This window comes from Dermacentor albipictus, chromosome 10 (assembly GCF_038994185.2).
Source record: "Dermacentor albipictus isolate Rhodes 1998 colony chromosome 10, USDA_Dalb.pri_finalv2, whole genome shotgun sequence".
NCBI classification, from domain to species: Eukaryota; Metazoa; Arthropoda; class Arachnida; order Ixodida; family Ixodidae; genus Dermacentor; species Dermacentor albipictus.
The window spans coordinates 9547020-9562055 of record NC_091830.1 but is presented as its reverse complement, the minus strand read 5'-3'; the positions used below and the strand labels follow the sequence as shown (position 1 = coordinate 9562055).

At 44.9% G+C, this 15036-nt stretch overlaps 1 protein-coding gene across 2 annotated transcripts in view; it reads right to left on the bottom strand.

Moving 5' to 3' along the window:
- The window catches only part of THADA (Thyroid adenoma-associated protein homolog), a 94168-nt gene that overhangs the window by 27972 nt on the left and 51160 nt on the right, over positions 1–15036 (bottom strand). For both annotated transcript variants that reach the window (XM_065454682.2, XM_065454681.2), the window contains exons 20-27: positions 12851–12996; positions 10333–10697; positions 9773–9915; positions 7754–7998; positions 6625–6734; positions 4663–4783; positions 1331–1441; positions 1072–1194 (exon numbers count right to left, since the gene is read on the bottom strand). In XM_065454682.2, the coding sequence (XP_065310754.1) occupies positions 1072–1194; positions 1331–1441; positions 4663–4783; positions 6625–6734; positions 7754–7998; positions 9773–9915; positions 10333–10697; positions 12851–12996 (1364 nt within the window). The remainder of the gene's footprint in view (positions 1–1071; positions 1195–1330; positions 1442–4662; positions 4784–6624; positions 6735–7753; positions 7999–9772; positions 9916–10332; positions 10698–12850; positions 12997–15036) is intronic.

Genomic DNA, 15036 nt, shown 5'->3' with positions numbered 1-15036 from the left:
AGAAGGAGGGGGGGGATGCAGCGGCAGCATGCTGACTCATTATGCTCGTGGGGATTTGTTACCTAGGCGACAGAGAAGAATTTCGCTCTGGCCATTTGTCAGCCATGCACAATCCGCATCAAATGCCTGCACATGAGCGCTCTTTCCCTCTTAAGTTCGCATGCAGATAGTAAACACAGTCGCCAACTTATCTATTTTAGACATGGAAGGGGTTGCACAAATGTCTGAATTATCAGGGAGGCCAGAAAAATTAATTGCAATGGTAAATTCAATTAGACGTTTTGGAAACTCCAGCACGGCAGGAAAATCAGTCAAGGTTGCAAGTGTGTTCTGCGTTAAGCCCACCACGATGCACATCATAGCAAAGTGCAGATATCAAGCGTTCGACCTTAATTTCACAATGCTGTCAGTTTGAACTGTGTTCCATAAATTCGTCAGCTCGGAATGTTGCAAAAGCACTGCAAAATATTGCAAATACAGGCTCACATGCGCTACCATTAGTGCAGCTTGTGCGCATGATCTCGCACAAGATCAACATATATTTGTTTACAGCTACGAACACATATCAAGGACAAGCTTCCCGTGACAGCATGACGCCCAACACACCCACCGACTAGGCTTAACCAGCACCGTCTTGTCAGGAGTTGGTGGCCAAAGTTGCGGTTTGGTGCCTAATCATTTAAATGTTTTGGAGTGGCTGTGCAGCACTAGGGAAACGGAGGAACCACCTCGCTAATGAAAGTGAGGGCACATTCTGGTTGCATGCTTCAATTCCCAGAGACACGCAGCTGTCTACATGTCCTGTACTTACATGCCTCTGAAGGAAATATTGTTTCGGTTATAGTGCGATACCGCTTATAGTGCAGAAATTCACAACTCCAGCAACTCATGTAATAAGCAGTCTATGCTGCACGAAAACAAGGTGCAGGCATTACACACGACAAAGCATTTTTTCTTATTATTTAGCAACTTTGCCAAGAAAAACAAGAAATGCAGCTTCAACACCATCCAAAAGCTTGCACTGTTTGCTGACACATCAAAAACAACGAGTAGGAAATATGAGGTACTCACAGACCAAATCTTGGATTCAAACCCAATAATAGCCACCTGAATGCCGTCAGCAGCATATGGCATCACTGCATCCCCAAGCCTTGCTTCTCGAAACAGTGCTCGTAGCACATTCATAGCATGAACCTGAAAATGATGGCAGTGCAGTTTTAACAGTTCAAACACTGCCTGGTAAATTTGAGAGATCAGACATGTCACCATCAGGCAATATTTTTTTTCACCTGACGGTTGCATCAAAAATCAATTTGAGTAGATTCAGTACCTTTGGTTCAACTGATGCCTCAGTGTCCATGGTCGCCAGCACAAGAAGTTCTCTGATGGCTCGATGGAATGTTGCCAGTGCACGCACCTCCGGCTCCGACACTAAGATGGCCTGCAGTTAAGCCAAGAGCCTAAGATATCTTGACTCAGCATTACGACAAATCATTTACTTCAATGCAATTATTAACTCACGGCTCCTTCATTACCTCGCAGGCCTAGTGATATGAAGAATCACATCAGTTTCGCATTCCAGAGACAACTAGCTGAGAGGCGATGGAAGCGTTTATATGCAAATTTAGCCTTCACGAGTAACTTTAACGTAATGACGCATTCCATTGAAATCACATAAGGCAAAAGTCATTTGGCTCACAGCCCCACTTGGCGTGTAGATGCTTAGAATTTTTGGGGCATCTTGTACGCATGAAAATACACTGCGAGCGTTCAGTTGCAGTCTTTTAGAATTTGGATTGTTGCCCATGTGGCTTCTTTCAATATGACTTTTAACCCTTTCAGTGTCTGGCTTTTTTCAGGTGATGCGCACCCAGCATCAATATTTTTTTTATATTACAGAAAACACAACAGTTTATTTTTGGTAATGCAGAAGGAAAAAAAATGACATATTACAAAATACACAATGGTTTATTTTTGGCAATGCAGAAGGAAAAAAAAATGACAAACATAATTGCAGATGCTCTCTTGGTAGGGTCCTCGCATTAGTATCTGACAAATGAAATAAAGAAAGTTGCAGACTCAGAAACACCACCATCCTCAGCACTTTTTCATGGTGTCAGGGTCAGAACCTGCATGGTTTAAATTGCCTCTTTCTCTGACTACAACCTGTTATCTTCTAAGACTGAGCTTGGCTTGCATTCGGAGTCGGGAGAGCCACCGCTCCAATGAACAGATGAAGTTGCCTTCTGAGCAGCCATCTCAATGTGATCATGTGGCCACGCTCAAAGGAGTGCTTTTGTTTACCCAAGCACGACCAGACAAATCAAAGAGAGCAACAAATGAAACTGAGTGCAACAAATGAAAGGGATATGACAGAGGCCAGATCCACCCTGGAAAATGCACATCAACAGAAGGAGCACCCTCAACACTGGAAAGCAGGTGTGCTGTAGTATCGAATATAGCGGGAGAAGAGAGAAAGAAAAAGCAACCTTCTATGAACATACAACAGATGGCAAAAACATGCAAGAGTGGTGGCCCTGTGTACCAGTGCAAATAGATGAATCGACATTCTCTGCCATAGCGGTGTACCAAGTCTAGGAGCCACCCCTCCTCATGTGAAGACAAGCACATAGTGTGGCACAACCACATACACGCAGGGGCACGTTCTGCAGCCACTAAAAAAACAAGGCCCAGCAAACTCGGAGAAAGGAAAAGTATGCTTCTAGAAATACAGCCGACTTCCATTAAGTCGATCCTGATGGGACCAACCAAACAGGTAGAATTATCCGGTGGGTCAAATTAACAAAAGGCAGAAAAAACGTTGCAACGCGGTTGATTCCTTTGACTGCATTGTTTCTGAAGTTAACTTCGCCGCCATACTGCTGTATTATGCGGTGAAGCATAAAAAAAAAATGGTGCCACTGTTACGGGACATAGCATGTGTTCCTTAATTTAGACACGCCCATGCGCCATCTACGGTCACAGTACGAGCACAGAGACTCCTAATACGTTTACTGGCACGCTTCCAGGGTTTTAGAGAGATACCTGCTCTTTTGTTGGCTTTAAATGTCTCCTCGACTTTGAGTTTCGTTTTTATTTTATTGCTTTTCTGTTCACTAGCTCCCCAAAACACAAATGGTTTTTATCTGCTTTTTGGTGCATGCCACGTGAGTGCACATATAATTAAGGAACGCGTACTAGGCCCCATTAACAGTCTCATAGAAATGCATGGCAAGTGAAACGACAGTGCAAATCATCACAGTAACATCAGGAACAGCTCTGAATGACTGCCAGTATGCTCATTAGGTATGTAAGTGCTCGTACTGTGACCAGAGACAGTGCATGTGCACCTGTATAATTCAGAAACAGATACTGTCTTGCGACTACGGTCGTGTTCCATTCTCGGTATGATTCACTGCATAACATGGCTGTATTTCGGTGAAGTTGACCAGTCAAGTTCAAAATTTAGGCAAAGGCCAACTTTGATATCGAAGAAATTGCTGGTTCTCCCGTAAATGAGAACAGATGTAAGCATGAAATGGCAACCGGCAAAACCGATTTGTTGGAGATGATACTAGCCACAATCTTAAAATGGGTGTAGCACATGCTCGCAACGACGCAACCAACTGCACCACACCGTACCATGCTATACTGTGCACTGGTCCATGTGGACGCTGCCCGGCTAGAAGAAAACTGGCTGAAGGCGACACGACAGGCAGCAAAATACACCAGGGAGAAAGAGCGCACTGTCTAGGTAGAAGAAAAAAGCAGCTGAAGGAGGCACCATGCAGTGTGGCACCATCTCTTCAGGTGATGCAAAACCTGCGCTGCGGAACTCATGGACTGCTGACGTTCCAAAGAGCATAGGCAATTCCATCTTAGCACCAAAAGATCACACTCAAGTCTATGGTGCCCTGTATCTGCCTTTTGAGCGTCATTATCGGAAATGACAAGTAAAACTTCAGCGTCCTAAAAATACAGCTTGAATGGTATTGTGAGCAAACATTAGAAAGGAATCGGAAGCAATATTTTTTTCTAACTTGTTCAAGAAGTAACTAGCATAAGTAATGCAGTCTCGATTGGTTGCCTGGATTATCTCGTTTTGTTCTCACAACTTGCCCGGATGTTCTCGTTCGAGTGCCTGGATGAAGGCTCTGGCTTTTGGCTCAAGATCACTTGAAGGTTGCCGACAATGGGAGCTGAAAGCATTTCATGCTTTGTAATGAAGTTTGGGCTCATAAAAATGCATAGGCGCTGGCTGGAATTTTCGGTTGGGATAGAATTAACCAAGAAATCTAATTAACTGGAGTCAAATTAACAGAAGTCTACTGTATACCACAGATAGCAGAGCCACCTTGAAACTTGCCAACTTTGTATAACTATGAACATCCGAAGAAGGGACTGAAGAACATAAGCTGCCTCAGTGACATGGCGGGACAGAAACGCGCGAAAGTACAAGTACGTCAGTGACATTGAAAGGGTTAAGAAATGCCGCCAGTTATCACTTGCATAACCAGTGGGCTGTCATTAGGTATTGCTTAGTTGGTAAGATGGCCCAGTTATGTGGTGGGATAAACTGAGTCCCTGAATTTACAAGGGAGTGCTAGTTTACTGATGGACTGAATATCAACTGCCGGAGAGTGGGCAAAGCCCCACACCTACCTGAACCATAAAGGGAATGCCAGCACTCCGGCGTGTGGCACAGACACCTTTCTCTTTGATGACCGCCATGATGTTCCCAAGCCAGGTAGAAGGAAGCTTCGCCAACTCTGGGTGTTTGCACCTGGCATGGCAACAAAGAAAGATGCCACAAACAAAAGGCGATTGCACTGGTTTCACAAATGCTTCAGCAGCGAGCAAGCATATTGAAGTAATACAGAATAACCTCGGTGATACGAACCCATTTGTACGATTTTCTGGCAGGAATGTTCGCAATTGAGAACACAAAAAGTTATTCAAGTATTAGGGGTGTGCAAATATCCAAAAGTTCGAATATTATGGAAAATAAAATATTTATTATTCATATTAGATTTGAAAAATATATATATTTGAAAATGTTTGAATATTTGGTTGGATACAAATGTTCGAATCAAATCGAATACATTGCTGGCTCTGTGGGTGAAAACACAGTTCTTAGTATTCGTTTCTATCTAATCGAAGAATACTGAGGCGATATCGTGCTGAATTTTGTGACACTTTCGTGCTGCTAGCGAAATTTTGCCTATACTGCATACTTACTCACTAAACGTCTTAACGTTGCGGGAAAGCCAGCCTCTCAACAAAGGGCACGAGTTTGTGAACAGTGGGGTGCTTTTTTTTTTTTTTTTTGCAGTCCCACCCTCAATTCTGAGCTTATTGCTTGACAGCAAGTGTGATGAGTGACAAATGGCACAGGGTGAAACGCCTTCAAGTTCACGGGCATTTTATGTGGTATAATAAGGCACAGGCTGATGAGGACAGCTAGTGGGAATTATAAATTTCCCAAGTTAACATGAGCCTGATACATGTTTTAGTATAACAGCTTACTAGTCTAGTTTTTTAGTATTTACAATACAATTACGAGGTTCCAACATAACAAATTAACCCAGCTTGCTAATAAATGCATGTGCATATCATTATTCAATATTCAATTCGATATTTGAATCTAAGTATTTGCATTCTATCATATTCAAAAATATTCACACTCCCCTGGCAAATACAGTTATGCTTCTTTTTTAACGAGTTGATATGTTCCAATAAAACATGATCTTTTGGCATCAATGTTCGGTACATCAAACGGTGATCATATGATACGTTTTGCAGCCATAGATCCCATGAAAATATCCAAGAAAAGGTTGGAGGCACGCACCATCCAAAACAGTGGCCACCTGCAGCAGAAACTTACCTGCAGTATTCACCCAACTGCTCATGTGAAAATAGGAGTGTGCATTCAATTTCCTATTCTGGTACCTGCAAATCCTCATGTGGCTCGTCGTACGCAGCGTTCACAGCTATTGCTGCCAACCTGATTGCGATCAGCATCTTCACCTATCTCTGACACAGCACATGTAGCATAGCGACACTGGAAGGGTACTGCATGCTTTTAAGAGGTGCTAACCCAAATGCACGACCATCTCTGCTGCAGGAGGTGCAATATGAGTGTCACGTCAGTTCTGGTGGTCCCCTAGTATTCCAGCATTACCCACGAGCTAGATTTCATTTTTGTTTCCCGTTGCTGTCTTACAATACACAATAGGAAAATGACAAAGCATGCCTCATGCCACTCTTACCCTGCATCTCAACACTCGTTGGAATTTCTAGCTGCAGCAATATACGCCGAGTGGGCACGTGAAAACTTGCCACCAAAATGGCACACTTGAAGAAGCTGCTGACACAAGCTGAATTTGAGCAGTACAAACGTAAGCTTGCTAAAGCCGCAGAAAGGACAGTTTGCGTCTCAGGCCGCACGAGCATGGACATGTGCGGTGAACAACTCGTGCATTATGTAGACATGAACTACAGTTGAGCCTGCCAAATTTTTTAGTGACTTTGGATTGCACATTTTCCAGGTTAGTAAATTTTTTCTCGCATTCTTTTCCAAATGTATCAACAAGGTTCAACTGTACTATGCAGTATCATACATACCTCCAAAGCATGTGGCAGAGCTTTTGGAAAGCAGTGTAGGCTTGCTCAAAGGCTCCGCGATGCCTCACTGTCGACATCTGCTCCATGAAGAAGTCACCGATGGATAGCACCTATGGAACACATAAATGAAAAGCAAACTGTATGAACACATGCCGCATTTGACCTGCCTTTGTTATCTGCAACGTGGCAGCAAGTGCAATGAAATACACGGTGTGGGTGTGGCAGGCAACAGAAGGGCACCACATTTTAACAGTACTCCCACCTATGAGTTAGCAACACTGTTTTATTAGCAGAGGCCTATAACCCAGGCTTGTAACAAAATGCTCCACCCACTTGCTTTCTAAGCCTATTTTATGCCCACTACAGAAAAAGGTTAGAGATTGCTTGACCTCTCCATATTATGTAATGAGAGAACCTAAGATTGATAAGAAAAATATGGATCAATTACTGTACCAGGGTGGCCAACTCCTTAGCTCACTGGCTCTCAGAAGGTTTCCTCTTCCTTAATCTTTTTTAAGAAGAGCTTTTTTTTTCCTGCTTCCTCGGTGTTTGTCATCATTTCTTCCCCGAATATATTAGTATATAGACAACTTCGTTCACTTGGCAAGTGCTCGAATTAACCACTTGGTGCTGGCAGCTGTCTGGCGTAGACGACCACTTGAATCATTGGGTATGTGCTCAAACAGACAGTTTCAGCACTCAGTATGTGCACCTGGGCATCTGCCATTAGGTATGTGCCCATTCTCAGCCAATCCCCTAGAATGAATTTACCACTGCGACACAAGCAACATGAAACCTTAATTGCATTTAGATATGTGTTACACTTCTCTGTGCATACATGTCTTATCAATATTCTTCCCTCAACAGGCACCATACGTCACCTTTGCCCTCACGATGCAAACAGCTAAGAGCTACAGGCAACAAGGCTGTGCTCATGTTATCCGCTAGTGCTGCTGCCTTGCTAACTCAAGCAAGCTACGCATCACTTAGGTTCAAGCACTGCATTGGATCTGTGCATTTTTGTGCCAGAATCAGTTGCCACTCCCAAGTCCCAAGATTGACAAGGATTCAAGGCCAGGACAAGGATTCGAATCGAGGACGAGTACAGGAGTTTCATGCCATCACTCACCTGCTTCAACAACAGGCAAACTCCTGCATTGGCAGGTCCAGCTTCCAGTGGGCACGTCTCGCAGATCTCACCAAAGAAGAGGGACACCTCACGGTGTGCACGCCAGCCACAGAGCAGCAACATTTGCGCCACCACAGCGGTGCTCTTCACGACATCCACAGCTGGCCCGTCACCATCCTCAGGGGCCAGCTCAAACCTGCGACCCAGACCTTTTTGCAGCGCAACTTGCATTTGCTCCAGAAGACCTGCGCATGAATTCATGGTTTCAGTGCAATGACTTTGCAGAGTAAACCCTGGGCACTGAAAGTTATGCTAACAATAATTATGCGGGACACCAGCAATTCGCAATGCATTTTAATTCACCTAAGACACCATCACAATTGAAAAACTCAAAAGAAATGTAAACACGTTTAAACTTCCATGCTCATCAAGTGCATGTGAACTCAAGCCTGAAAGCAGAGTCAAATCCACAGCTGTCTTGCGCGCAGCTACAGAGCAATGCAACATCACATTCAATTAATTTACTCAGTCATGTTTTGCACATGTCTATAACTACAATACAGTCGAACCCGGCTATATCGAACTTGCAAAAAAAAACACCTATCAGTTCGATATAGAGCATAATTTGATATAAGCCTGCTAAATAATTGGATGTCATAAAAGCACATACCATTTATAAAATCACTTTACTGATGAAATTCGCTTAGTTTCGCATGAAATAGTCCTGCATTTTCTTCTGCTTGGGCAATTTCATTACCTGTGACGCATGCACTTCTCCACATTGTCTAAGGAGTAGGAGCCAGCTTAGGCCGCAACCTTCCGCATTCGCGCAGAAGCACCGGACTAGTGCGAGCACACCAATCTCTTCGGAGGATGTGGGCAAAGGACCATCGTTGCTTTCCTCATTGTGCCCAATTTCACTTGTACTCGGTATGAAGTCGGCAATGTAGTCTCTGTTTTCTGGCTCTGCCGTGGTCGTGATACCATCATTTGCACTCACAAACTCGTCCACCACTGATTCGTCAACAGGTTCCAGAAATTCTTACAGCTCGCGCCAAACTTCAGCAATACCGGCAACGGCTTCATCACATTATTCAGAATTTAGAGTCATCACTAAGCACGCGGAAGCCGGCACGGCAGAAGCAAATTTGGATGAACCACTCATTCACGGCCGTGCGTACGTGTTGGGTGCCACGGGCACTGGGTCGTGAGTTTGGCCGCTTTAGTCCTAATCTCCCCCTTATTCTTCAAGATCGCGCTGAGAGTGCTCCTCGGAATCTTGCATGCTGCAGGGACATCAGACTTCTCACCGCATTCGACCTGATTTATGATTTCGAGCTTCACGACAAAAGGCGAATTCTGCCGTTTCATCATGGCAACACTGCAGAAGAAGGCCCACAAGGCGCACACACAATGAACTGGAAAAACAGCGAGACACCTCGCACTTTCACCCTCTTGTACGATGAGGGCATAAAAGCATCCGATTGGCTGTCTGAACAAGTGCTGCGGGTAGGCCAGGATCATTTTTTGCAGGGAGGTGTCGACGGCTTGCTCGATGCAGCACGGTCACGGTAGGGAGGGCGGTTGGATGGAGCCGCGCTGCCGAGTTTCCTCGCCACCATAAAAAAGCCAACTTCTGGGGGCATTTTCCCGCCGCTTGACGTTCTATATATCAGGAGTCGCTGCTATTTTGTTGGATGTAAGCGTAATTTTTGCTATATGTACTCATTGTAACTATACCTTGTCCAGAAATTGTTAGATATATAGAATAATTCTATGTAAACGGGTTCAATATAGTCAAGTTTGACTGTCTAGACCTATCTAGACACATGCTTAACACTGGAGTCACAAATAAAATTTTAAGATAATCCAGGATTTCAAGCCAGAGCTTGAACTCCAGGAATCGATAGGAGCACCTTTTTACACCATTCACATCTTCAGCGATTCCTGAGGAAGCCACACTGCTCGCAGATAGTAGCTCTCCTGCTGATTAGCCATTGACAGCAACCAAATTCTTACCTGGATCTCCAGCAATGTCCAGCTGACCTTCGGGAGATGCATTGCTCACTACTGGTCCGACCACAGTAGCCACTTCAAATGCTACCTGCATTGACTGGCACAAAACTGCTTTCCAGGAAGCCACATTTTCCTTTGCCAATTGCCTGCAAGAGAAACACAAGGCCAACAACATAATCATATGTGATGGCAGCAAATGCCGGCATCCACCACATTCTCTTACGATTACCTTCTTTCGGGCATAACTTTTATTCCATAGCAATAATAATCACAGTGGGTAATGAGGGATGTCGTGGCAGAGGGCTTTGAATTATTATGACTATACACGGGGTTCTTAAAAAACTGTACATACAAAGAACAGTACACAATTTTTTGCAATCCGCACCCACCAGAATGGGGCCAACAACCCAATGCTCAGCAGCACAATGCCATGGCAACCGAGACACCAGAGCAGGTAAAATACAGTCGCCAAACTTACAGATTATTATAGCAATAGTAGCACTTTCAAAATGGTAGTGAACACAGCCCAAGACATATTTCGTGTAGCGGTTAAAAGTACTCACTTCCAATTGACTTTCCTCAGAAGAGCACGAAGTGAGATCAGAGCACCATATAACGGACCAGTTGACGAAGCTTCAAGGAGGTTCTTCTTGGCCACCTTCAACTGGCTTTCCAGCTCAGACAGAACCAGGAATGTCGTCCAGAAGACACCTTCGTCTTCGTCCGGGCTTTTCCGCAGCTTTTTGGCAGTTCCAAGCAATGGAGACAGCCCAATGAGTGAATTGCACAGCTTTTGCGAGACTTTTGCAGTCAGGTTCAGCGTGGAGATGAGATCGAGGAAGTATGCAGCTGTGACTGAATCCGGAGGCCGGGCACTTTTTGTTAGTGCCACAGTTGCCAACAGGAGTTCTTCAATCCAGCCCTCATCCTACAGGGTCAAGAAAAAAAAAAAACAGACAATGTGGCACAACAATATTGAAGGTATACTTCCAAGAAAAACCATGGGAGGCCCTGCAATAAAGCTATGAGCAGCTCTGTTATGTCAAATGTGCTGCGCCTAAACAGTGCTGTAAAGCGAAAAGGTTCCCAAGGTTTGTGTGCTGCGCCCGTTTAGCCAATAAGGCTTGTACTAAAATTCCAAGTTTGGTAAACACATCTGGCTATGCTTTTGCTTACCTGATTGTACATTGGCAGCGGTTTTCAAGCTATTGCATGTTGTGAGCACCTATACCTTCCCACAGGTTATTCAGAGGCCTCTTTCCCCACATTTTTACCATCCCCACCCCCCCCACAAAATATATTTCCTGACAAATGTAGGAAAATACATCAATTTAGGGTCAGAAAGAGTTGCATCCTGTCATATGAGATGTTGTCATGATTACTTGTTAGCTTGTATGATGCCAAAGATTATCATCCATTAGGAAAAGTGGCGTTCGATCAGGGGTGGATCCAGAGCAGTCTCCATAGGGTGGAGGGGGGGGCTTTCTATATGCTTTGTACTGTCAGTGCTAACGTCCAGACATTCTAAGGGGGGCCACCCGCGGCCTCCAGAAGCCCCTTTTGGATCCACCAAAACACCCTGGTTTCCTTCATTGGATGAAGGAAACCAGGGTGTTGGCATTAGCTTTTACAAAATACTGTTGAGGTAACAACTCCCTTTAAACATTAAGCAGTGCTATTGTTTTCGATTTGATCTTATTATTCAATGTGGTGACTTGCACAAATGTGAATTGATAGTGTGCTTCTGCTTGAAGCCCCCCTTAAACAATCCCTAACATAGTAAGGTGCAACAGAGGAAAAATATTCAGAAAATGCATAGTGCATCTTTTCCAAATACAGTAGCCGACTGATTTTTTGGACTCCAAAAATTCGGACATGCTCGATTATTCGGTCTGCTTCGCGGCACCGCCATTCTCCCCATAGACCATAATGTATAACAACTGCCGAAAGTTCGGACACCTTGCAACCTCTAGTCTGATTTTTCGGACACTCCTTGACCCAACTCAATCAAGAGCACCATGAACCATGCACTGGTCGAACCGACTCTGACCAGTGCATGGTTCGACTTGCTGATCGACATTTTATTTTGAATGGAGCCTCCTTGCTGCTCCACGAAGTGGCGCTACTGCAAATCCCCACTCATCATCATCATTTCTGCCTAGTTCGATAGAGTGGCTACAGCAGTTCTGGCCTCAGCTTAGTAAGCCATGTCAAGACAATCTAGCAGCTGATTTGTTTCTTTCTTCGTGCACGATGCTGCAAGTAGGCCACATTTTTCGTTTGTGCGACTGGTGTTGGCATGACGCCGTAGTGATGTTTGCTTTTGCTTTGTGTGCTGTGTCAAGGTTGTGGTGATCCAACGCAGCATATGGAAACATAGCATCAAGTGTCTAATGGCGCTGACAGCGCCCGCACAGACTACGCCGGGGAATGCCGGCAAGCGGGTGCCGGAAGGCCTAGGATTTGTCGCCTTCCGATGTGCTCAGTACTGATGCCGAAAATGTTCTACCAAGACCTGCGCAGTGGTTGCATTGCGATTCCGGACACCGTCTCATTTGACAGTTTCACAGATACTGACACTGCTGTACTGACATGCGCAGAACTCGACGACGGCGAGAACATTAATCGGGTTTCTGCTTCACCGCCAGACGATCACTCCGCATCGGAAGATGAGGCACCATGTGCTGCGCTGCCGTCGCATGCGGAGCATGTACAAGCAGTGACTGTGCTTTCAGCCGCCTATAGTGACCGTATGATCCTCTCCCGAGATTAAGGCTTATCTGTTTGCGTGTAAACGGAACAGCGTGCAACAGCGCATTCACAATTTCTTCACGCTTACTGCTGAGCCCGAATAAGTGCATGGAAATAAAGGATTTCTTTTTTTTTTTGCCTTAATCTGCTTTCTTGGACAACTGTTTATTCGGACATTTCCGCAATCCTGTGAGGTCCGAATAAACAGTCGGCGACTGTAAACCTCCGACGTTGGTGCCGGACCATGCGTTTTAAAGAGCGTTTTTCACAGCCCTATATCGCGAATCCAAATGCCTTTAAAACAAAACAACAAGCAGCACCAATACATACCTGAGGTCTCCCCTGCATTCCAGGCAAAACAGCGAGAAGCACCTGGAGCACTGATGTCTTGTTGGCCTCGTAAGGATCTTTGAGGCACTGCATCAGCGTAAGCACCGCTTCCCATGACCACTGCACCGACAGCTGGGCACTCTCCCCTGCAGAATGATGTACGACAAAGCTGACACTACCAAATACCATCTTTTATAATGCAGTAAACTCCAGGTAATTCGAGCTCGATTAATCAGATTTCTCACTTAATTCACATGCACAGAAAGTGGTGGTGAGAAACCATACATTGCCATGGAAAGCTCACTCGTTTAGTTCAAACAGGAAAGCAAGCTGCTTCAGTCAATTTGACCTCCACCAACCTGCCCTGGTGCCCTCTTATGCTCGCAGGGGTAACTAAAAGCTTGGAAAAACAAGAAATTCAGCAGACACAGCTACTGGTTCCCTAATCAATGATGGTGATGGCAGCAACTTGTCCTGCAGTGATGATGATGACTTGTGCTGTGCTATGGGCAATGTCTCTTTTGGGGATTTTGTCAGCTCAGACAACAGTGTTGAGGTCTTTAAGCTACTGACTGATGACAATGCGTATAGTTACCGTATATACTCGTGTAATGGCCACACCTATGTAAAAGCTGTATCCAGAACTTTGTAAAAAAAAAACCAAAAAATATACTTAAAGATTACCCGTGCATAGGCCGCACCCTTGATTTTTGAGAAGGTTGGCAGCGCCATCTGTTGTGTGGTGTGAGAGTTCTGAAGCTTTTTTTTTTATTGGTGGCAAAACAAGGCAGCGGTGCCGAGTATTTAGCACCTCCAGGTAGCAAAAGCACAGCCGCCAATATTTAGCAGCTACCTCCGAGATGCTGCAGTTGCTGGTCTGTACAGTGTCACCGTTTATTCCAACCAGCAGGTAACGTGCTACGGTAATGGCCAAGGATAGCCGGGCTCTGTACAAGCTACTATAGTTCAATAAAGGCAAATACGAGCGAAAATATTTTTTAAAATATATATCTATAATAGTCTTTTTCTCCGTGTAATGGCCATACCCCAACTTTCACCCCAAATATTGAAAAAAATCCTGCGGCCATTACACGAGTATACAGTCAAGTCCACTAATAATAATATTCAAGTGCCACAAAAATTTCATTGTTATAACCGATAACTGTTACAACCAGGTTGCGAAAAAAAAATCAACATGGGGTTATGGCGTAGCTGTTCTGCGAAAATTGACTTTTTTGAAGACATATTTAGTTCATTCGATAATGGTTTTCAAACTGACTGCATTCTTCTTGATTTTCAGAAAACTGTTATGGCAGGGAGGCCAGTTTTCCTTCCCACCACCTTCCTCCACCGGCTTCTGATAGTGTTGACTTGTTTAACTGTAACTCTGCTTCCTGCTCGCTCTGATCACGTTTTGTTAACAAGCTACAGCTGTCAGCGTTCAAGAATGACACTGCTATAACAACTGCAAAAAGGGGTCATGGGCGGCAAGTGACATACGAACTCTGCCAAGGCATCACTTTGGTGGCGTCAAAAGACACCTTTTAAAAATGCGGGAAGGTTGCCGCGGCAGCATCGCGGCTTGAGAAATCCAGAAGAAGTGCTCGGACGTGATCACCACAAGCATTTCACCACCTACTTCCTGCTGACTTGCCCTAGAAAAGCACTGCTACGATTTCGATCGGGTAAGGCGGGTCTTCACCGCAAAAATCTGAAAACGACGATGAAGTCAGGCAATGGTGATGATGAGAAAAAGTAGAAAAGATTGTATTCACTTCATTGGTACTGTTGGCCAAAAAAGTAAACGGACCGCGGCTTAGGTGGCTGGAGCTGTTGGGGGGCCACACAAGGGCGCTGGTATCTCGCTCCACGCGCTAACGGTGAGAGTGCCCCAAGTGACGCCAGACTTCGCCCTCACTCTCATGCAGGGCCTTGTCATGCTTGATAAATTTTTAGTGCGCTGTTTGGCTGTGCTGGGGCTGATGGCTGTGACAAAGGGGACTGTGCATTGCTGGTAGTCCAGCACACAGCACTGTCGCAAAGTAGCGGATGACAGCGGGGCATCAAACTGAGAAGGAACGAAGACCTGTTCTGATTGTTGTTTTGTTTATATTCACCTTGTTTTTCATATTAGTGCATGTCGCCGGCATCCACTGCTGCTCCACTTTAGGCAACATAATGCAAGT